This window comes from Hippopotamus amphibius, chromosome 1 (genome assembly GCF_030028045.1).
Source record: "Hippopotamus amphibius kiboko isolate mHipAmp2 chromosome 1, mHipAmp2.hap2, whole genome shotgun sequence".
Classification (NCBI taxonomy): domain Eukaryota; kingdom Metazoa; phylum Chordata; class Mammalia; order Artiodactyla; family Hippopotamidae; genus Hippopotamus; species Hippopotamus amphibius.
The window spans coordinates 107,384,530-107,408,237 of NC_080186.1; the positions used below are offsets into that span (position 1 = coordinate 107,384,530).

General features: G+C 43.9%; 1 protein-coding gene across 1 annotated transcript; it reads left to right on the forward strand.

Annotated features, from left to right (window-relative positions):
- The first annotated feature begins 1,693 nt into the window (after positions 1–1,693).
- On the forward strand, positions 1,694–23,343 carry LOC130834754 (myomegalin-like). The gene is made up of 11 exons (XM_057705540.1): positions 1,694–1,772; positions 3,736–3,867; positions 6,126–6,315; positions 6,921–7,045; positions 15,521–15,624; positions 15,712–15,761; positions 17,090–17,229; positions 17,785–18,011; positions 19,143–19,286; positions 20,371–20,509; positions 22,791–23,343. Exons 1-11 carry the CDS (start codon positions 1,694–1,696, stop codon positions 22,934–22,936), a joined length of 1,476 nt encoding a protein of 491 aa, XP_057561523.1. The 3' UTR covers positions 22,937–23,343.
- The last annotated feature ends 365 nt before the right edge of the window (positions 23,344–23,708 follow it).

Below are 23,708 nucleotides of genomic sequence, written 5' to 3' on the forward strand. Positions count from 1 at the left end.
TTTCTCTGGATTTTTCTCATCCTTCAGACCAGTTGATTTTCTTTCTTCCATCTCCTCCCTCATTTCTGTGTGTTTGGTGTGTGAGCTCAGTTGAGGCTCCTGTAGGGGACACACAGAGAAGGGACCAAGGTCAGCTCTTGGCTGCGGGTCCCAGCGCACATTTAACATGCATCTCAGTCTCTCGTGCCCTCGGAAAAAAATTCAGCAAGAAGGGAGTTTGGAGAACCTGAATAACCTTATCTTACTGACCAGGAAGCTGAGATCTGTATGGAGATGTTCCCTACATGCCCACACCACTTGGTGGCAGCAGAGTCACCACACAAACCTTGACCATAAGCCTTTCTGTCCAAAAGCACCAGGAACCCATGGTTGAATTTCAGGGGACATTAGATCAAACATACGTATTTCCATTAGTAAGACAAAAATATCTGAAGGGGGACTTCCCTGGTTACACAGTGGTTACGAATCCACCTGCCAATGCAGGAAACACGGGTTCGATCCCTGGGCGGGGAAAATACCACATGCTGCAGAGCAACTAAGCCGGTGCACCACAACTCCTAAGGCTGTGCTCTAGAGCCCTCGAGCCACATCTACTGAAGCCCATACGTCTAGAGCCTGTGCTCTGCGGCAAGAGAAGCCACCGCAATGGGAAGCCTGCACACTGCAATGAAGTAGCCCCGCTAGCCACAACTAGAAATAAAGCCCATAAGTAGCAACAAAGACCCAATGCAGCCAAAAAATGTCAAGTAATTAAAAAAAAAACTGAAGGACATTCTCCAAAAATAATTTTATTGCTGTTCAATAGTCTTCTGTTGATACTCAGTTATCAATCCTGGCTGACACAATGGGACCAAGGTACCCATGAGTATTAAATACATCATCGTCATTAATTTAAAAAATATATCAATATGTATGTGATTCTCTACAAACATCTGGCTCCTGTGTTATGGGTCATCTTCCTGAGAGCAGGTGCTCTGCGTGCCTTGTTCCCCCCTCCTCCCCAGTGCCTGCTCAAGAGCCTGCCACATAGAACATTCAGTAAATACTTGTCAAGCAGTATTTATGTACTGCTAGTTACCAGGAGTTACTAACTTTTACCAGTGTCATCTACTCTCTACCCTAATTCCGATCAGTTTCTACCCTAGGTCTGTGCAAAAGCAATGAAAGCACAGTCCTAGGAAAAGCAGTCCAAGATGCAAATACCAACTCCACCATGCACCTAGCTTGCTTTACATGGTGATTTCATTACCCCCTTGGAACATATGGATCGCAAGCTTAATAGAGAACACTGTACAATGTAAAAGAGAGAAAATAGTATTAACCTTGGATGAGTAACTGTGATATCATGCAGCAGACAGGCTCCAATCCCTGGGCACTAGCTGCACCCTATAGAACACTACGTCACGGTCACTATGGGACTGTTAAAAACTTCTGGGGAGACGGCACAAGAAACTGCATTTCAGACAAAAATCTGAAGGAGATTCTCACGCAAGGAAAGGCCGAACCATTAAAGAAACAGCCTAGGAATCCCCAGTGGCAACAAGGATGACGCAGCTTAAGTACAGCAAGTCCCTTGGCAAGGTGGCCTCTCAAGGAGAAATGTCTCCTTTCCCAGGATGGGGGCCCAACCCCGCCGAGCCCCACTCTCCTCCAGGGGCAGCACAGCGCTGGGCAGCAGTGGCCATGGGACAGGATGTGGCCTCCGGCAGAGAGCACATGTGGGGACCTCTCCCCGGGCTCCTGCGGGTATCAGCCCAGATCCAAACCCACAGGTAAAGCACAAAGCCGAGCAGCTCAGCCTGTGAAGTGAAATCTCGTTGAGGAGCCACCCCTTTCCTACCTGGGCCGACCTTCCATTTCTCCTCTGGTGTCTGGCTCACGGCGTGGGGATAAAAGGAAAGGGCCCTTTCAGTGCTTAGTCCTTCCTGAGTTCATCCGTTATCCTCCCTGCCCAGGGCCTCGGTGCTGAGCAGGGGTAGGAGCAAGTCCGCGGCCACCTCTGTGCTCTCACATTCATGTCCTTCTCTGTCCCTGCAGCCTGGGCCCCTCGCAGCCCACTCTCAGACCCTTCCAGAATGCCAGGCACCAACAGTCACAGAACATTCTTCCATCAGTCAGGAGTTGTACAGAAAGGGAGGCGTTTCTACACAGATCCCCACCCCATAAACATGTCTTGTGGAGAAAACCCAATTCAAACTCTCCCTCTCACTCCTAGCTCCCCTGGTCAGGTCCAAGAGGCATCTCACCACCTGGACAGGTGTAGCTGTACGGGAGAACGCTGGGATGCAGCTCAGTGCCAACAGCAAGAGAACTGTGATCTTCAGAAAAAGGCTGTGTCTAAAGCAAAATGAGGCAGTTGACGTAGTCTGTCATTGGCACCCCTCCCACTGCTCTTTTCTGCATCCTTTTTCTTTTCTTGGGGGTGTTTCTCCCAACTCTCTAATCAGCTTTCAGACCCCTGGATCGGTGCCATACTGACAAGGAGCAGGCCCTACCGGAGATGTTATTAGGCAAACACAGATGCAGCCATTCGTGTGGTGGACAGTTGTGACCGAGACCTAACTGGCTTTTCTAAATCAGAGTTAGTTTCTGTGTTGGAGGAAGAAGAGCAGAGAAAAGCCATTTTAGTGCTGTTTGCTAGTAAAAAAGACACGGGCCAGGCCATGTCTCCCTTGGAGATGGCATATTCACTTGGGTTACCAGCTTGGAGGACTAAGAATGGCAAGTATTGAAAACTTCAGCCACCAAAGGCACTGGCCTTGACGAGGCAATGGAACGGTTCGTTGAAACACTAAGAGAAGGCAGTAGTACAATCACTCCAGCTCCTCTGCAGTGGACACCACCCGACATGTCCCTGTGGAAACAGTTAAGTGGGCTTTCTTCCTTTCACGTTAAAAGTAATTTGAGGGAAGCATTGAGTAGTAGTCATTAACCACATAGGATGAGCTGACGTGAGGACCTAACTTTTACCTTAGGCCTTCTCTCTAAGGGTGGAGGAAGGGCTTTGTCCCTTGCTAACAAATGTTCAGTCAAGGGTCAGTAAGAGGAAAGGTAGTAGGGTAGAGGAGAGGCCTGCCTCATTACGTGCAAACTTAGCTCAGGAGATGGCCAGACGTTTAGCAAGTGCTAGGCCGACTTCCACAGCCTTCAGTGATTTTTTAAAAATTTATTTATTAATGTATTTATTTATTGGCTGCATTGGGTCTTTGTTACTGCACGTGGGCTTCTCATTGTGGTGGCTTCTCATGTTGCAGAGCAGGGGCTCTAGGCGTATGGGCTTCAGTACTTGTGGCACATGGGCTCAGTAGTTGTGGTGCATGGGCTTAGTTGCATGTGGGATCTTCCCAGACCAGGGATCGAACCCATGTCCCCGAACTGGCAGGGGGATTCTTAACCACTGTGCCACCAAGAGAGTCCCTTCAGTGATTTTTTTTTAAACCATGTGAAACCCCTGACACTTAGCACCTACCCTAGTAACTGTACATGTGCACTTACAACTCCCTTACACACACCCCTGTATGGAGGAGGCCCACGGGGCTTGGTTAGCATCAGCTGTCCTGTGTTTGAAGCCAACTGACTCTTTAAAGAAGTCACCTGAGCTTCTAGATGCCCCTGTGAGAGGACAGTGATGTTTAGGGATCTTGCTGGCAGAGCCCCAGCCCCTAACGTGGGCTCCAAAGGCAGGGGGCCAGCTTCTCATCTCCAACCTCCTCCTGCCCTGCTGGGTGGCTGCAGGGACTGACCTGCTACATGAGCATCTTGGTGAAATCCAGAACCTGCGCCAGCGCCTGGAGGAGTCCATCTGCATTAACGACTGCCTGGGGGAGCGGCTGGAACACAGGCTCAGCTCCGCTGCCCACGGAAGCGGTAGGAGAGGCCCTCGGCTTCCTATTTCTGGTCATAAATTAGGGAGAATATGAAAGTTGCCCTTGGGCAGAGCTTCAAAATTTTCAAAGCACCTTGGTCTGCTTCCCTCCACTTGCTCCTTACAGTCAACAAGGCAGGGGGGTAAGTACTATTCTCCTCCCTTTGCAGCTGCATCTGAGCTCAGAGAGTAGCTTTCCTCACTGCACATCTAACCAGCTATGGTCCCCAGAATCCTCTCTCTCATCCATCCTTAACCTGCTCACATGCTGCCTGCTGACTTCTGTGCCCTGGTCCTGTGATTGGCAAGTGGTAGAGCCAGGTCTGCAGGGCCTCCCCCAGCCGCTTCCCGAGGTGGCCTTCCTCCCCGCACTCTCCCCCAGGCTGCTGACACTTGGAGGCCGTCCCTTCCACACGCCCTTGTCCTGCCCACACCGCAGCAGCCGCTATTTAGGGAGGAGAGCCTCCTGAACAGCTGCAGCCAGGGCATGCGAAATGCACGCAAAGAACCCACGCAGAGGAGCCCCTCGAAAGCCAGGCATTCGGCCCAACAGGCTTTAGGCCCAGGACTCAAGTCCTCAGGGTTTTCTGCTGGGTTGAGACAGTGCGTTTGGAGACACAGAGTGAGCAACACAGGGAGGCTCTGATACCCAACTGTGTGACTTGCCTGCTTGCACTTCCCGAGACAGGACCCACCTCTAACTTCTACAATCCAAGCCTGGAGTCCACGCCTCAGCTCTGCAGTGAGAACAGAGTCCTTAGGGAAGAAAACCGGAGCCTTCAGGCTCAGCTCAGTCATCTTTCCAGAGGTGAGTGGTCAAAAGCCACAAACTGCGGTCACTCTTGGGTCCCTTTTTTCCCTGGCCACACCAGTCAGCAACTGGAGAAGCAAAGAGACAAGAAAGAGAGAACTGAGCTACCCAGACCCACCAACCCCAACTCCCAGAGCTATTATCAGCCTAGAAAGGGCTGCTTCCTGACAATTCCCACCCATGGGTCCTTAGACTCCTAGGCTCCAAGGATGAGGAGCTCTAGTAAACCCACCACTTCTGTGCAACCCACATTCAGTCATTAGCTATCAAACTGGATACCAGCTGGTGCCTGTTCTACCTGCACACAACTCACAGCTAGTTTGGACCCAGGAAAGGAAGGAACATGAAGCCTATGTGCTCTCTCAGGTTTCTCCAGACTTTGCTGCAGCTCTCTGTGTCCCTCCCAGTGCTGATCTGCTATCCCCATGTCTCCTCACCACCTCCCTACTCATATACCCAGGGCTCCTCTTTGGTCCCTAGTCCTCATGACTCTGTGTCTGGAGGTGCTACCAAAACGTCCTCCAGAGCGTTCCCAACACTATTCAGTGGGCATCCACGTGTGGGCATCATTTCCTGTGTGGCCTGGGGGACAGCTGACCTTAGTGTTAGTTGACTTAATGAAATCAATGTTTTCAATCACAAATTATTTTTATTTACAAATATTTATTGAATAGCCATAACAGACAAAGAATAGTGGCTAAGAGGATGAAGCCCAGAATGAAAGAATGCTTGTGGAAAAGGAAAAAGACATCAAGAGATATTGCCAAGTTAGCCTCCTCAGAGCAAGAGATGTGAGAGGAAAGGTCACCATTTGGGAAGATAACAAAAGCCATAGATAAGGGAGAAGGTAGAACTACTAAACTACCACTGTGTGCCTGGAAAGACCAGAACAGACCTCACAGGTGAGAAGACAGGAAGATTTAAATGAGCTCAGTCCGCCAGGCCCAGGTGATTCCACCCCAGACGACTGACAGCACCAGAGCCCTGTTCTCAGAGTCCCTGTCAATAGCCTTTGAGAAATCCTGAAGATCAGAGAGATGCTGCCAGACCAGGAAAGAACAGATGGCTCTCTTTTCAATATGATGAAAATACTATATACTAAAAACTGTAGTCAAGAAATTTTTATGTTGATCCCTGGAAAAACTCAAGAATGGATTATTGCACAGTAGGTACGTGAGTGGTTAGAAAATAAAGAGCGTTAGGAAGCAGAGTGTTTTCTCTAAAAGCATGGTGGGCCGTATTAAATCAGGGGATCAAAGGGCATTGCAGAGAAAGAGGTTCCCATTCCCCTGAGTGTGTGGACAGTCAGACAGTCACTTTGCCTCCCCTGGCAGCATAAGCTGGCCTTCCTTTTGCCTTAGTTCTGATTGTCATGATGGCTATGCTTGGGCTCATCTTCCTGTGACCTTTGGCCCTACAATATAAGTACTCCTGTGTTCTGCTCACCAGAGCACTCCCAGGAAACAGAATGTCTGAGGGAGGCTCTGCTGACCTCTCGGTCCCAACTTCAAGAGCTGGAAATGGAGCTAGAGCACCAAAAGGTGGAACGACAGCAGCTTTTGGAAGACTTGAAGGAGAAGCAACAGGAGATCTTGCATTTCCAGGAGGAACGGCTATCTCTCCAGGAGAAAGACTCCAGGTTAGAGGGAGCCCATTGATAAGGAAGGTGGCCCCATTTTCGGATTTAGAAAAAGGGATATTGGCAAGACAGTTAATGGTCCTTTTTGGAAACCTCAATATCCCCTCTGCTAATCTGGATTTATGGGTAACTTTGAACAGAAGGAAGGACTTCTCTGGGAATGCCTTTTTCACTCCAAAGTTGAGACAGTAAAACCCTGTTATGGAAGCCTTCAGCATATCAGATTCTACAGAAAGTACATTCTTGTGCTTCCAGTTAGTTTTAGGATGTTAGTCCCTCCATAACCTAGGAAGCTTCTACACCAGCCATAATGGTAGTCCCCAGCATAAACCCTGTAACTTCTTGACAACATGAAAAGAGCACTGTGGGGCAGTAAGAATACCAGGTAGTGTGTCCTAGGTATGGTAGCTAATGGCATGACTCCAAGCAAAGTTACTTTACCTTCCTGAGCCTCTGTTGCCACATCCGTAAATTAAAAGCAATGGTTTTCATGACCCCTGAGTTGACATCTAGGGCTGAAATTCTATGATGCCAAAGTTGGCTCATAGCCTCTTGCCCTGGTGGGGCCCTACCAGCTCAGTGGTCCCTTGCTTCTCCCCTGACAGGCTGCAGCATAAGCTGGCCCTCTTGCAGCAACAGTGTGAAGAGAAACAGCAGCTCTTCCAGTCCCTCCAGTCAGAGCTGCAGATCCACGAGGCACTTAATGGCAATTCCAAGAAGGGGCTGAAAGGTATGTTTTCCCCTCTTCCCCACCCTATGAGCTTCCCTGCTCTCGCTAAGGATCCTGATGAATTCTTTACCTTGGGAGTTGTGGAGATCTTGGAAACCTACCTTGTTCTGTCTCAGAAAAAAACCTCAGTCATTGAGGGTCCCAATAAGAAGAGAGGGGCGCTCTCACACACAAAGCCCAGAGGTTGGTGACATGAGCAAGATACAGCCTAGACATCCTTAAAAATAGGCCACAAGAGTCAAACTTCACCCACCTGGATGGTCTGAGACAAGTTAATCAAAGTCCAGATTATACAATGATTCAAAAAAAAAAAAAAATACAAAGAACTGTCCTGATGGTATCATCATTTGAAGACGTCTCAAATGTTGTGAATTCTGATCACCCATGCAGCCAATGTTGCAGGCAACCTGCTCCCACCCTGACCTTTCCCCAGTGAGAAAATTCAAAGATTTTTTAAAGAAATTTTTATTCTGGATATAATTAACCAGAAAAATAATTTGCAGATATTTTCTCCAAGTCTTTTTAGTGTCTTTGAAAGGCAAAACATTTAAATTTTGTTGAAGGTTAATTAATCCATTTTTTTCTATCATTTATGCTTTTCTTCATGTTGTAGCTAAAAAATCTTTATCTCAAGATCATAAAGATTTCCTTGTATTTTTCTTCTTGCAGTTTTATAGCTTTTGCTCTTATGTTTAGGCGTACATTTCATTTTGATTTAATTTTGCATATGATGTGAGAAAAAGGTTAAAGTTCTTTTTGTCCCATATTGATATCCAGTTTTTCCAGCACCATTTGTTACAAAGACTACCCTTTTCCCATTGAATTTCCTTGGCAGCTTTGTTGACAATCAGTTGACCATAACTGCTGTTAGTAGGATTTTGTAATTTTTGGTATACTCATCATTCTTATTTTAATTTATATATAAATATTTCTCATGTGTGGGATACATGTGTGTGGGATAACATTTTTATTTCAATTGCCAAATAAAATTTTTTGCTAAGATATAGAAACACAATTGATTTTTCATCACCATGACATTGATTGGCATCTCTATTGAAAAACAATTGCCAAGGCAAAAAAAAAAATTACTAGCCAATATATGTGAGTCTACTTCTGAATTCTCCATTCTGTTCCGTTAATCAATATGCCTATTCTTACACCAGTACCAAACTGTCTTCATTGTTAGTTTTATAGTAAATTTTGAAATCAGGTTAAGTCTTCACACTTTTTTCTCTTTTTATTTTTTTTTCTCTTTTAAAAATTTTTTAAAATTTATTTTTTATATTGGAGTATATTTGATTTACAATGTTGTGTTCATTTCAGATGTACAGAAAAGTGATTTAGTTATACATATACATATATCTATGTTTTTCCGAATCTTTTCCCATATAGGTTATTACAGAGTATTAAGTAGAGTTCCCTGTGCTATACAGTAGGACCTTGTCGATTATCTATTTTATATTAGAATGTATATATGTTAATCCCAGCCTCCTAATTTATCCCTCTCCCACCTCCTTTCCCCTTCAGTAACCATAAGTTTGTGTTTTCTAAGTTCATGAGTCAGTTTCTGTTTTGTAAATAAGTTCGTTTGTATCATTTTTTAAGATTCCACATATAAGTGATATCATGATATTTGTGTTTCTATGACTTACTTCACTTAGTATGATAATCTGTAGGTCCATCCATGTTGCTGCAAATGGCATTATTTTGTTCTTATGGCTAAGTAATATTCCATTGTATATATGTACCATATCTTCTTTATCCATTCATCTGTTGATGGACATTTAGGTTGCTTCCATGTCTTGGCTATTGTAAATAGTGCTGAGGTGAACATTGGGGTGCAAGTACCTTTTTGAAGTATGATTTCCTCCGGATATATGCTCAGGAGTGGGATTGCTGGATCATATGGTAGCTCTACTTTTAATTTTTTAAGGAACCTCCATACTGTTCTCCATAGTGGCTGTACCAATTTACATTCCCACCAACAGTATAGAAGGGTTCCCTTTTCTCTACATCATATCCAACATCTATTGTTTGTAAATTTTTAGATGATGGACATTCTGACCTCATTGTGGTTTTATTTGTATTTCTCTAATAATTAGCAATGTTGAGTATCTTTTCATGTGCTTTTTGGTCATCTGTATGTCTTCTTTGGAGAAATGTCTATTTAGATATTCTGCCCATTTTTTGATTGGGTGGTTTATTTTTTTCAATATTGAGCTGCATTTGCTGTTTGTGTATTTTGGAGATTAATCCCTTGTTGGTCACATTGATTGCAAATATTTTCTCCCAATCTGTGGGTTGTCTTTTCATTTTGTTGATGGTTTCTCTTGCTGTGCAAAAGCTTTTAAGTTTAATTAGGTCCCTTTTATTCATTTTGGTTTTTATTTCATTACTCTAGAACATGGATCCAAAAAGATATTACTGCAGCCTATGACAAAGAGTGTTCTGCCTATGTTTTCCTTTAAGAGTTTCATAGTATCTGGTCTTACATTTAGATCTTTAATCCATTTTGAGTTTATTTTTTGTGTATGGTGTTAGAATGTTCTAATTTCATTCATTTACATGTAGCTGTCCAGTTTTCCCAGCACCACTAATGGAAGAGACTATCTTTTATCCATTGTATAATCTCGCCTCCTTTGTTGTTGATTAATTAACCATAGATGTATGGGTTTATTTGTGGGATTTCTATCCTGTTCCATTGATCTATAAGTCTGTCTTTGTGCCAATACCATACTGCTTTGATTACTGTAACTTTGTAGTATAGTCTGAAGTCAGGGAGCCCAATTCCTCCAGTTCCATTTTTCTCTCTCAAGATTGCTTTGGCTATTTGGGGTCTTTTGTATCTACATACGAATTTTAAGATTTTTTGTTCTAGATCTGCAAAAAATGCCATTGGTAATTGGATAGGGACTGCATCAAATCTGTAGATTGCCTTGGGTGGTATAGTCATTTTGACAATATTAATTCTTCCAATCCAAAAACATGGTATATCTTTTGATCTGTTTGTGTCATCTTCTATTTATCAGCATCTTATAGTTTTCAGAGTACAGGTCTTTTGCATCCTTAGGTAGGTTTATACCTAGGTAGTTTATTCTTTTTGATGTGATGATAAATGGGATTGTTTCTTGAATTTCTTTTTCTGATCTTTTGTCATTAGAGTATAGAAATGCAAGAGATTTCTGTGCATTAATTTTGTATCCTTCAACTTTACCAAATTCATTGATGAGCTCTCATAGTTTTCTGGTAGCATCTTTAGGATTTTCTGTGTATAGTATCATGTCATCTGCAAACAGTGACAGTTTTACATCTTCTTTTTCAATTTGGTTTCCTTTTATTTCTTTATCTTCTCTGATTGCCATGCCTAGGACTTCCAAAACTATGTTGAATAAAAGCAGTGAGAGTGGACATCCTTGTGTTGTTCCTGATCTTAGAGGAAATGCTTTCAGCTTTTCACCATTGAGTATGATGTTAGCTGTGGGTTTGTCATATATGGCCTTTATTATGTTGAGGTAGGTTCCCTCTATGCCCACTTTCTGGAGAGTTTTTATCATAAATGGCATTGGATTTTGTCAAAAGCTTTCTCTGCATCTATTGAGATGATCATATCGTTTTCATCCTTCAATTTGTTAATGTGGTTTATCACACTGATTGATTTATGGATATTGAAAAATCCTTGCATCCCTAGGATAAATCCCACTCGATCCTGGTGTGTGACCTTTTTAATGTATTGTTGGATTTGGTTTGCTAGTATTTCCTTGAGTATTTTTGTATCTATATTCATCAGTGATAGTGGCTTGTAATTTTCTTTTTTGTGGTATCTTTGTCTGGTTTTGGTATCACAGTAATGGTGGCCTCATAGAACGAGTTTGGGAGTGTCCCTTCCTCTGCAATATTTTGCAATATTTTCAGAAGGATAGGTGTTAACTCTTCTCTGAATGTTTGATAGAATTTGCCTGTGACACCATCTGGTCCTGGGCTTTTGTTTGCTGGAAGTGTTTTAATCATAGTTTCAATTTTAGTAATTGTGATTGGTCTATTCATATTTTCTATTTCTTCCAGGTTCAGTTTTGGGAGATTGTACCTTTCTAAGAATTTGCCCATTTCTTCTAGGTTGTCCATTTTATTGGCATATAGTTTCTTGCAGTAGTCTCTTATGTATCTTTATATTTCTGTGGTGTCCATTGTAACTTCTTTTTCATTTCTAATTTTATTGATTTGAGCCTTTTCCCTTTTCTTCTTGGTGAGTCTGGCTAAAGTTTATTAATTTCGTTTATCTGTTCAAAGAACCAGCTTTTAGTTTAATTGACCTTTTCTACTGTTTTCTTTATCTCTATTTTATTTATTTTTCAGAGGAGAAATAAATAAATTTATGTGTAAGGTTAGGTTGTTTATTTGAGCTTTTTCTTCTTTGCTGAGGTAAGACTGTATTGCTATAAACTTCCCTCTTAAAACTGCTTTTGCTGTGTCCCATAGGTTTCGGATCATTGTATTTTTGTTTTCATTTGTTTCTTGGTTTCTTTTTTTTTACTTCCTCTTTGATTTCTTCAGTGATCCATTGGTTGGTTAGAAGCATATTGTTTTGCCTCCACGTGTTTGTGTTTTTTACAGTTTTTTTTTTCTGTATAGCTGATTTCTAATCTCATAGTGTTGTGATCAGAAAAGATGCCTGATATGATTTCAATTTTCTTAAATATTTCAAGGCTTACTTTCTGGCCTAGCCTGTGGTCAATCCTGGACAATGTTCTGTATGCAATTGAGAAGAATGTATATTCTGCTACTTTTGGATGGAATTGCTCTATAAATATCAATTAATTCCATCTGGTCTAATGTGTCATTGAAGGCCTCTGTTTACTTATTGATTTTCTGTCTGGATGACCTGTCCATTGATGTAAGTGGAGTGTGCCCCACTGTTATTGTGTTACTGTTGATTTCTCCTTTTATATCTGTTAACATCTGCCTTATATATTGAGGTGCTTCTATTTTGGGTGCATATATATTTACAATTGTTATATATTCTTCTTGGATTGATCCCTTGACCGTTATGTAGTATTTTTCTTTGTTTCCTATGATAATTTTTATTGTAATGTCTGTTTTGTGTGATATGAGTATTACTATTGCAGCTTTCTTTTGATTTCCATTTGCATGGAGTATCTTTTTCCATCCCCTCACTTTCAGTAAGAATGTGTCCCTAGATCTGAAGTGAGTCCCTTGTAGACAGCATATATATGGGTCTTGTTTTTGTATCCATTCTGCCAGTCTGTGTCTTTTGGTTGGAACATTTAATCCATTTACATTTAAGGTACTTATTGATATGTATATTCTCCTTGCTGTTTTGGTAATTGTTTTGGATTTGTTTTTGTAGGTCTTTTTTCTTCCCTTCCTCTTTTGTTCTCTTCTCTTGTGACTTGATGATTATTTTTAGTGTTGTGTTTGGGTTGATTTTTCCTTTTGTGTGTTTGTATATTAATTGTAGATTTTTGATTTGCAGTTACCATGAGGTTTTGAGATAGCAGTCTATATATATATATATATATATATATATATATATATATATATGAAGATTGTAATCAAATTGACAAAAATTAAATTTATATACATATAAAAATCTTTATATATATAAAGATTGTTTTAAGTTGCTGGTCTCTTACTTTCAAATGCATTTCCAATATCCTGCATTTGTACTCTCCTCACAATTGCTGGTTTTGATATCATATTTGTGTGCAGATGATTTCCTACCTTTACAGTATGCTTGCCTTACCAGTGAGCTTTCCCATTCATAATTTTCTTGTTTCTAGTTGTGGCCTTTTCTTTTCTGACTAGAGAAATTCCTTTAGCATTTGTTGTAAAGCTGGTCTGTGGTGCTGAATTCTCTTAGCTTTTACTTCTCTGTAAAGCTTTTGATTTCTTTGTCAAATCTGAATGAGAGCCTTGCTGGGTAGAGTATTCTTGGTTGTAGTTTCTTCCCTTTCATCACTTTATATATATTGTGCCACTCCCTTCTGGCCTGCAGAGTTTCTGCTCAAAAATCAGCTGATAACCTTATGGTGATTTCCTTATATGTTATTTGTTGCTTTTCCCTTGTTTCTTTTGATATTTTCTCTGTCTTTAATTTTTGTCAGTTTGATTACTATGTGTCTTAGTATGTTCCTCCTTGAGTTTATCCTATATGGGACTGTCTGTGCTTTCTGGACTTGGGTGATAATTTTCTTTCTCATGTTAGGGAAGTTTTCAGCTGTTATCTCTTCAAATATTTTCTCAGGCCCTTTCTCTCTCTCTCTCTCTCCTCCTTCTGGGACCCCTATCATGCGAATGTTGGTGCATTTAATGTTGTCCCAGAGATCTCTTAAACTGTCCTCATTTATTGTCATTCTTTTTTCTTTATCCTGTTCCATGGCAGTGATTTCCACCATTCTGTCTTCCAGCTCACTTATCCATTCTTCTGCCTCATTTATTCTGGTATTGATTCCTTCTAGTGTATTTTTCATTTCAGTTCTTGTATTATTCAACTCTGTTCTTTGTATCTTCTAGCTCTTTGTTAAACATTTCTTGTATCTTCCCAATCTGTGTCTCCATTCTTTTTTCCAAGATTTCAAGTCCTCTTTACTGTCATTACTCTGAATTCATTTTCAGGTAGATTGCCTATTTCCACTTCATTTAGTTGTTCTTCTGGGGTTTTATCTTGTTCCTTCATCTGGAACATATTTCTCTGCTGTCTCAGTTTTTCTAGCTTTCTGTGTTTGTGGTCTTCTTTCTGCAGGCTGCAGGATTTTATTTCTTCTTGCTTCTGATGTCTGACTCCTGGTGGGTGAGGTTGGTCTAGGGGCTTGTGCAGGCTTCCTCGTGGGAGTGACTGGTGCCTGCTGACTAGTCAGTGCAGTTGGGTCTTGTCCCTTTGGTGGAAAGGGCCAGGTAAAGGGGTATGTTTAGAGGCAGCATTGGACTCCAGACAACTTTATGGAGCCTGTCTGCTGATGGGTGGTCCTTTGTTCCCATCCCCTTGGTTGTTTAACCTGAGGCAACCCAGCATTGGGGCCTGTAGGCTGTTGGGTGGGACCAGGTCTCAGTGCCAAAATGGCAATCTCCAGGAGAGCTCACGCTGTTGACTATTGCCTGGGGCTTCTGCCACCTGTGTCTATGTCCTCACAGTGAGCCACAGCCAACCCCTGCCTCCCCTGGAGACCCTCCAAGACCTGGAGGTAGGTGTGGCCCTGGTTCCTATAAAGTCACTGCTTTGCCCTGGGTCACAGTGCTCATGAAACCTTGTGTGCCCTCTCTAAGACTGGAGTCTCTGTTTCCCTCAGTCCTGTGGCGATCCTACACTGAAGCCCCACTTGCCAAATGCTCTGATATCTCCTCCTTCCTATCACAGACCCTCAGGCTGGGGAGCCTGACATGGGGCTCAGAACTCTCACTCCTATAATTATTTTAATTATATTATAATATATAAAATAATTATATATTATAATATATAAAATAATATAATTATTTTCCAGTTTGCAGGTCTCCCACCCACCTGATATGGGGTTTGATTATATCATGAAAGCACCCCTCCTACCATCTCGTTGTGGCTTTGTCTTTGATGCAGAATATCTTTTTTGGTAGGTTCCAGGTTTTTTTGTTGATGGTCATTCAGCAGTTAGTTGTGAATTTGGTGTTTTCATGAGAAGAGGTGAGCTCAGGTCCTTCTACTCTGCCACCTTGTCCTGCACTCCTCTTCATTTATCCCATTTAGTGGGAATATTCACATAGCTCATTGCAGAAATATTGATGTGTTTGGTTAAGGCCTGTGGCCCTGATGCAACTGGGTACATGTATTATGTGGTATATGCATCCTACTGCCTTGCTAAAAACCAAAACAAATTTTACCTTTTTAAATACATTTGATTTCAACATTTTTAGATGAGCACTTATGGTCTTGTAAAATATTTCTTAGATCTCTTCTTCCCCCAGTACATAGAAACAGGCTATGAGTGGTGAGTGAAGGTAAAAAGAACTTGAGAAGTCCAATTAGTTATGATCCCTGCTCTGTGGTACCCCACCCCCATTATTATTTGCTGCCCAAAGGCCTGATGTCTTCCTCCTGTCCTTTTGATTCCTAAATGTGGAGGTCATCCATCTCCTTCTCCTTCAGCCCGTTCCCTTCTCTAGTTCAGTATTGATCTCCTGCCCTAGAAGACCCTGCTCTCTAGCCTGCAAGACTAAGGTTAATAAGGAGATGAAATAATAGGCTTGACTTCATCTGCCAATCAAATGCTCTCTAGATGCACAAGGGTCATTTGAGCCTCAAGGAAACTCCATGCTGGAGTGTAGGCCATTTCAGTGTGTGCCAGACCCCACACAGGAAAAGTGACATCTGTCATAGGTGTGTTCCTGGGACCTTGGTAGAAAGGAATGTCAGAGAGGAGTGTTCTGACAAATGCTTGGAAATATTTGGTTCAGTGCCACCAGACTCCCTCCTCTCTCTACTTTCAGCTTACACCTGGGATGCCTGTCACCAAGTCCCTTTGGGCAGTGACTTGAGCTGCCTGGTGGCAGAGATCCGAGCTTTGAGAGGGCAGCTGGAGCAGAGCATTCAGGTGAACAACTGTCTGTGACTGCAGCTTGAACAGCAGTTGGATGGTGGTGCCAGCAAAGCCAGCCTCAGCCCCTCCTCTGTTAACCAGAAATTCCCCAACAACACTGACCCTGGAAACAAGCAGCTGCTCTTCCAAAGGTAGGAAGGAAAAGGAAATCAGCAAGCCCTCAGCCAATGAGGAGGTCCCCAGGATGTCTGTGGTGGAAGGGACAATCTTACTTCTTCCACACTCCTTAAGATCATGGTGAAATCGAAGATGCTTTGATACAGTGCCTGAGATGATGGGATTTAGGGTCAGATCTGGCTCCAGATTCTGAGTTTGCCACTTACATGCTGTTTGCCTTGGGAAAAGTGTTTAAACTCCTCAGGCATTTAAGCCTTAGTTTCCTCATCTTTAACATGAAGATATGTATAATATATACTGTGCATAGTTATATGGAGCATTAAATGAAATAATTTACAACTGCCTGTCACAATAAGTACTCAACAATTAACAGCTATATATGTTAATGCTTATTCCTTATATTTGCAGAGTGCTTTAAAATTTACCATGTTTTCAGATAATTTTTCAAATAATTTCATCAGAGCTAGGGGAGGATTTACTATCTCTGTATTTCACATGAGAAAACTTAGGCATTGAGACAATTAACTGACGTGCTAAGGAGTTAAGAGGCCAACCCAGGATTCGAAGCAGAGGTTTTGATTTCCTGTCTGTTCCTTCTGCCTCCCTATGCTCTGTCTTGGTATTGCTTCTGCTCCCTCTCAGGCTTCCCTTCTCAGTGCCTCTGCGCAACACCAGCCAGGACTCATCCCCACTGGCTCAGTCACTCCTCCTCCCCATCCTACAGCACAGAGGCCTGAGCTGGAAAGCAGGTTCTAAGTCACATTTGCCTGAGCAGGATTATTTCTGTCTCTTCAGATATTTTCCAATTACTCCCCTGGAGGATTGCTGTCTGGTCTCCAATAGGGCACCTCAAATTCACCAAGGCTTATGTCTCCTATTCTTCTTATACTACTACATGCCTTCTAGTATGTCTCCCTTCTTATACTACTACATATTTTCTAGTACTGACTCACCAGAATGGTGATTAGAGTGCTGAGTTTAATCTGCCCATAAATCCATTCATTCTTTGATCAAATATTTTTAACATGTATACTGCATATATTTATGCATATTTATATTTAATTACAAAGCATTGTATTAGACATACTACATACAATATTATATTCAAATCTGGGGTTAGAAAAATATACCTAATAATGTTTCAAACTAGAAGTTGCTTTCTCATGGAACAGCCCTCAATTATAGGAACTTGATCCAAACTAAGTGATTTGTTTGCTATTGGTTTTGATTGTGGTACATGGGTGATGATTTTGTAAGAGGAGAGTCATGTTGCCGTAGACCCCAGTGGTGAAAACAGGCTGTGCATGTGTTTGGGGAGCAGTGTGTTCCAGGGTTTCTAAAGTTGTGGTTATTTGTACTCCCTAGATTCAGTTGCCTCCCCTCCAGTTCGGGATGTGGGCATGAATTCTCCAGTTCTGGTCCTCCCCAGCTCCTCTTCTGCTGCTTCTGGCTCAGAGACCACAACCTTCAACAGGAAAAATGGTAAATAGGGCAACTATGGAATTCAGGGTCTGATGATGGAAAATGACACTGCAAGTAACTTTTGGTTCTCTATAGGCACATTATCTGAATTTAGAGATTTTTCTCCACATGTCCCAAGGCCTTTAGCCCTACTCATTCCACCTTCTGTGGCTGCCTTTTTGGTCATTTTTCTTCTTCCTGTGGTTTTCCTATTGCTCTGGTATTGTTTCATTGCACTATAATCTCTTCCTTCTTGAAAGTGCTCTCTGTATCCAGCTTAATTTCCTTGTCTGTGTCTTCTCAACCCCCAAATTTAAAATTTTTAAGTATCTGTCCTGAATATTTCATTTGTCAATAAGGATAAAATTTGCCTCCTGGCAATTTTATCATTATGAGATGATGTAAGAAAGATTATAAAAATCTAGAACCCAGAATATCTATGGACTTCACCCTTGTACTTTCCAAGACTGTCATTCTTGTCTGTGGCCTCTTTCACTATCTGATGTCCCTTTTGGATTGAACTAAGGATGACTATAAATAACAGTGTATTCTGTGTTATTGTGGTTTTATCTTCAGAGCTGGGTTTGGATGCTTCTCCAGTAATGAAGAACCCTCCCAAGCTGGAGGGTGATGCTACTGATGGCTCCTTTGCCAATAAGCATGGCCGCCATGTCATTGGCCACGTTGATGACTATAGTGCCCTAAGACAGCAGATTGAAGAGGGCAGACTGCTGGTCAAGAAGGTAGCATCCCTCGTGAGATCAACCTGCAACTTCCTTGGCCTTGAAGCTCTAGGCACAGAGGTAATCACGTTTGAGCTCTTAGGTGCACCTTTTCCTTAGGCCGTTTCTTCTTCTGATTTTAGCTCCTTCTCCCACTATTTTTTTGCCTGCTCCACATCTCCTACCAATTGAGGATACATTTTCCATTTAATCTAGCTAGGCCTTTCATCTTCATCTGCTAATTTCACTACAAGCTCTGTTCTGGTTCCAGATGCAGCTGACTTGATATTTCCCCTCAGAACCACAGAATAGCAGGTGCAGCATTGCCATCCTCATCAGTAGAGCACATTAAGCATCAACATACATGCAATGCTGCACCCAGTACCCTTTGGTAGCTTATTATCTGCTAAAGTCACGCTGGCATATGACCATCTGTGGGCAGCATAAAATCGCTTAATCAGTTGGCTGGAGATGGAGAATCTGCATCCATATGGGCAGATGTGTAGAAGGGGTGAGGAGCGTGGCAGACTGAGGAGGGGAGGAGAGCAGGCAGCAAGGTTTCTCAGAGCCCTTTCCCAGGGAGAGATCCAGGTACCAGCTGCTTTGCTATCTGAGCTACTGGAGATGCACAGGCATGCAGGGACAGCCCTGCCCCCTGGAGCCCCCACACTAGAGAGGGAGCCCCACACCATACAACAAGGAGCTCCAGGCAGTGTTAGAAGTGCTCTGGGTATGAGGGCATGAACCCAGAATCAGCTATTATCCCAGGCAAGGAAAGTAACAGGTTCATGGGGTGGGGGGGTGCCACTAGGGAATGTTCAGGTTCTCTGGGAAGGAGAACATGCCAGGTAAAGCAAGCGGTATCTCAGTCCTTTGAACTACAAATGGTGCAGCCCATTTGAAGCATAAGGTGTGATTCAGGGAAGGGCAAGGGGGACCAGTGCAAAAATAGGGACCATAGACTCTTGAGCACGAAGCAGGACTAGAAGCTAGTGTGCAGGAAGCTGGAATCAAATGAATTCTTGCAAGTTGGGTGGTCCCTCCTGAGGTCAAAGAACCTTGGCTTCCAGGTTAGAAAAGGATTTCACAGGTTCAAGCAGGCCCATGTCCATACCTCACTCACAAAGGAAGCTGAGGCCTGGGCTCAGCAAAAAAAAAAAAAGTGATCTCTCAGCTGCAGGGATGCCCATGGCTACCACCCTCTTTTCCCAGGTGATGGGCAGTGAAGCCATCCATGAGCTCAGGAGCAGCGCCAACGCCCTGCACCACCGGCTGGAGGAGTCTGCCTCCCTCCTCACCATGTTCTGGCGAGCAGCCTTGCCAAGCTCCCATGGCCCTGCGCTGGGTGGCAAAGTGGTAAGAAGCCAGCATTCTCTACTGGATCTGCCCCCAAATATCCCCTGCCTCCTTGGTCGGCAGTTCTTGAAGATAAGGAGCCAAATGGTCAGTTGGAACAAAGGGCACTTGAAGAGAGTGTCCCTGGAGGGAGGGAGACCTCTCCTCTGTGGTAGCTGCTTTCAGTGTAGCTCTGACTACATCCCCTCTCCCCCACCTCTGACCCCCAGGAGAAGTAATCAAAGAGGAAAAGGAAAGGACATGGAGGAGGCAGAGACATGAGAGCCCTGGTAACCCATAAATGTTCCATCTCTTTAACTTTCTGAAGTCTCGCTGAGCTGAACTTCAGGGCCGTGTTAAAACATCAACATTCCCTTTCCCAACCTAACCCCACCCCCACCCCCAGGTCCACATCGTCAGGCAGGATCACAAAATGTCACCAGCAGTCGCCCAGCCTCTTTCAGCCCCCCACTGGAATCCCAGAAAATCACTTAAATCTGCATCTCTGGGTCAGGCCTGGGGAGAGCCAGCCTCCCCAAGGTGCTCTCAGATCTCAGGCAGCTCTCTGGTTGGTGAACTTAGATAGGCAGGTTTGAGAATCCCTCCCAGGGGTTCTAACTCCAGACTAAAATCACTGACACTTTAGGGGACTCATTTATGCTAAGTCCAAGGACGGAGTGTTTTCCCATCTTGAGGTTCCCAGATACATTTACAAACTTGCTGACTCTCTCAGGTCAGACCTGTCTCTCAGGCATAATATTCCTAATGATCAAGTCTTACTTGTGATGCCCAAGTGATATAACCATGTCAGCACTAAATCGGAGCTCTTGTTCACAGCTGGGTTTCAGTGTGGCCCGGAGTCAGGTTCTCTGCAGCAACAGGCGTGTAGCCTGTGCTAATCTGCACGGGGGCTTCCAGGTCCTCAGTGTTCCCACCTCATGGCCCATCCTGAGCCATCACCAGCTGGAGGGTTTGAGAGGCTTTAACGAGGGGAATCTGATCCAGAAATAGTTAAGAAGATTGTAGAACCCTATTTAGAGTTGTAAAGAGCCACGAAACACAGGGTGCTTATGCCTTCTGACAGAGAGCCTGTTTTTCTTCCCAGGGAGAGTCCATGAAAAGGGAGCTTCTGGAACTGAGAACCAAACTATCCAGACAGGAGAGTCTCCTTCAGAGCACAGCTGAGCATCTGAAGACCGCCAACCAGCAGAAGGAGAGCTTGGAGCAGTTCATCTTCAGCCAGTGTGGGTGCTCCCAGCCAGGGAATGGGGCAGGGAATGAGGGGACCCTTCCAGGCTCCCCCCTTGTGCTGTGAATGGACAGTGACCAGAGAGCCTAGGGGATGGGGGAGACTGATATGATGTCCCTGAACCTCCTGTGCCATCAGTAATCATGGAAGCAGAGGAGGGGATGCAGGCAGTTGAAAGGGGGCAGGCAGCAGGAGACCCCGAGCTGAGTGGCCAGTAAGACAGGCTTTACGAGAGAGTAGCACCGACATATATATACTACCAACTGTAAAATAGATAGCCAGTGGGAAGTTGTTGTATAACAAAGGGAGTTCAACTCGAGGATGGAAGATGCCTTAGAGGACTGGGACAGGGAGCGTGGGGGGGACTCGAGGGATGGTGGGGGGGGAGTCAAGGGAGGGAGGGAATACGGGGATATGTGTATAAAAACAGATGATTGAACTTGGTGTACCCCCCAAAAAATAATAATAAAAAAAAAGAAAGAAAAAAAAAAAGACAGGCTTTAGAACACATAAGGCAAGTATAGGCCATGCTGGTAATTTTGCCTTTGGGGGCTGTTTTGTTGTTTCAGTGACCAGGACACATGATGTTTTAAAGAAGGCAAGGACTAATCTGGAGGTAAGGAAACCATCGCAACAGTCAGAGCCATAGAGCCCACCCCAAACTTATTACCATGTGTCATCAGAGTGTGCAGGTGATCCTTGACCTGCTCTGACCTTCCAGGAGGAGACTGCTGGTCCATCTGTAGGAGCACAGGTCCTCAGTGAGCATCCCTCTAGATTCCATCCCCATCAGCCCTCCCACTCCAATCGGCAATCTCCCCTGACCTCTCATTTGACTCTCACTTTGCCATAATCTTCTCTCTTTATCCCAATTCTCTTTCTTTTATGCCAGGTCAGGAGTGGGGAGAAATGCAGTTCAGTTGATGATCGAGGTCAGAGGACATATGGAGTCTGCCCTGTGAGCTTTCAGTAAAGGGATCCTGAGGGCACTCATGTGTTCTGGGGTTTCCTAAACCACTATGTGAAAAAATTATGGAAAGATGCAACCTAATAAGTTGATTTCACTGCACACTATTGGGCTGAAAGCAGCCATTTAATTTTGACATATTTTTCTTTAAGCAACAACACAAAAGAAAATCGTTGGGTTTTAGTGATCTAAAAGAGAATTTGGTAATAAGTAAAAACTGAAACTTAAAGGGAAAGATATTATCTATATGGTAGACATTTCTCTACATTCATTTAAAACACTAACATATTCTTTAGCAACCACTTTGAAGAAAAACTTGAGGTCTTAGAAATGGCTTAGAAATCAAAATTAAACCTTTTACCTTGGACTTTAAAGCTTTACCATAAGCAATTGTGTGTATTCCTAGGAATGTTCGTAAATTGTAACCTAAGGGAATGTTGACCCCACAGTGTGAAAATAGTTTGGGCCATAATTTAACTCTGTTTTTTTGTTTGTTTGTTTTGGTTTGGATTTTTTTTTCTAATTTCTTCTGTTTTTCTCTGATGATTCCTTTCTTTCCTGAGCCTTTCTAGAAGAATACTTACAAGATTGCCTCTGTAAAGCCTTATTCCTGTCCCAGCAAAGGTAACCCAACAGCCTCTCCTACCCGCTGGCTTCCCCAGTTTGGAAGTATCCTTCCCACTTCCCCTAGGCCATTGGAAAGATCCCGAAGCCTGAGTTCTAATCCCAGGCTTCTCACTAACTGCCTGTGTGGCTTTGTGGTCTCTCACAGAGACCCAATCTCTATGAGCCCACTGACCCTCATCTGTAAGATGTGGCACTAGACTTAGATGAACTCTGAGGTCCCTGCTGACCTGGCCCCTCCCTCTCCTCATCAAGTAAACAGAACGTGAATGTAACAGGGGGACCTCCATGCAAAATGTCCTCTCCTCCCTACAACAGGCTGTCTATATGTGCCTGTTTCATACTAAGCACGTCTTTTCCTGAGCAATCACAAAAGCCATCCTTTTGCTCCGAAGTGAATTGGAGAGTGAACTGGAACCTGAAGAGGGGGTGGTAGGATCTGGCTACCCGGTGTGCAGTGGCTTTGAGCAGAGATATGACCACAGGAGGTGGTGGGAAGCTTGTCCTCTAACCTGGTGGCACCAGTTGCTCCTCCAGACCTCAGCCCACCCCTTAGCTCATCCTCTTGACAGGCTCTCACCATGCTTCTGGCTTCTGTCACCACTCAGCGCTCGCTCCAGCCTCAGTTAGCCACCAGCAAGGCCTGATAATGGACAAAATTTGATTGTGTTCTTTTGGCCTCCAGGTGAAATCCCTAAGGGCTCTGCCACGCACTCCAGTCCTGTGACCCTTGCCTTCCAGGAGCCAGGCAAGAAGCGAAGCCACTGGAGGTCCTTCAAACAGCAGGAAGGGGGGGCCTGCCCCCCTTCTTCACAGCTCCCTGTCTGCTGAGGAGGATCTGGGCCCCCCTCCTCCACACCTGCTGGAGGGTCTGGAAGGAGTCACAGATGTGGCCTGCTGGGGCAGGGTGAAAGGCAGAGGGGCTTTCCTGCGGTTGAGGAATAACCAGCCAAGGACCACTGGGCCCAGCACTAAGCAAAACAGGCACAGTTTGTAAGGACCTTGTGACACTGCTTTGAACACCCAAGGGGCATGGGAACCAGGAACAGTACATTTCTCACCCCTCATCACCTATCCCCAGAAGGTCAACTCAGGGGAAATGGGACCTGCTCCCCAGCAGTGGAGCATGTGGTCCCAACACTGGAGCGCCACGGCAGATCTAAAAGCACAGGACTGAGCAGCAGTGCCCTGCAGGACAGTGTTGGCAGGGCCCTGATGACCTGACCTGGGTCAGTACAGCTGGGTCACACTTACGCTTGGGGTCAGTCTACATGGCAGCACCTGAGAGCTTTGAATCCACATGGTGAAATTGATGATTTCCAAATGCCATCTCATGCTTAGCCTAGATCTCCTATTTCTATTCTATTATGATCTCCAAAAAGTGTACTGACCTTACTCTAAATATGCTGTCCTATTTTGTCATCCCAACTTCTCTCTGAGAAATTGGGACTGATGGCCACACCAAGCCCACTGAAAGTCTTGTGTAAAGCAAACCAGTGATCATTTTTAAGTGACATGTGAGGGGCCCCCAGTTGTGCTAAAGCCTAGTCTGTGTCTCCACAGTGCTTTTGAATGTGAGTATGTGTGTATAAATGTATGATAT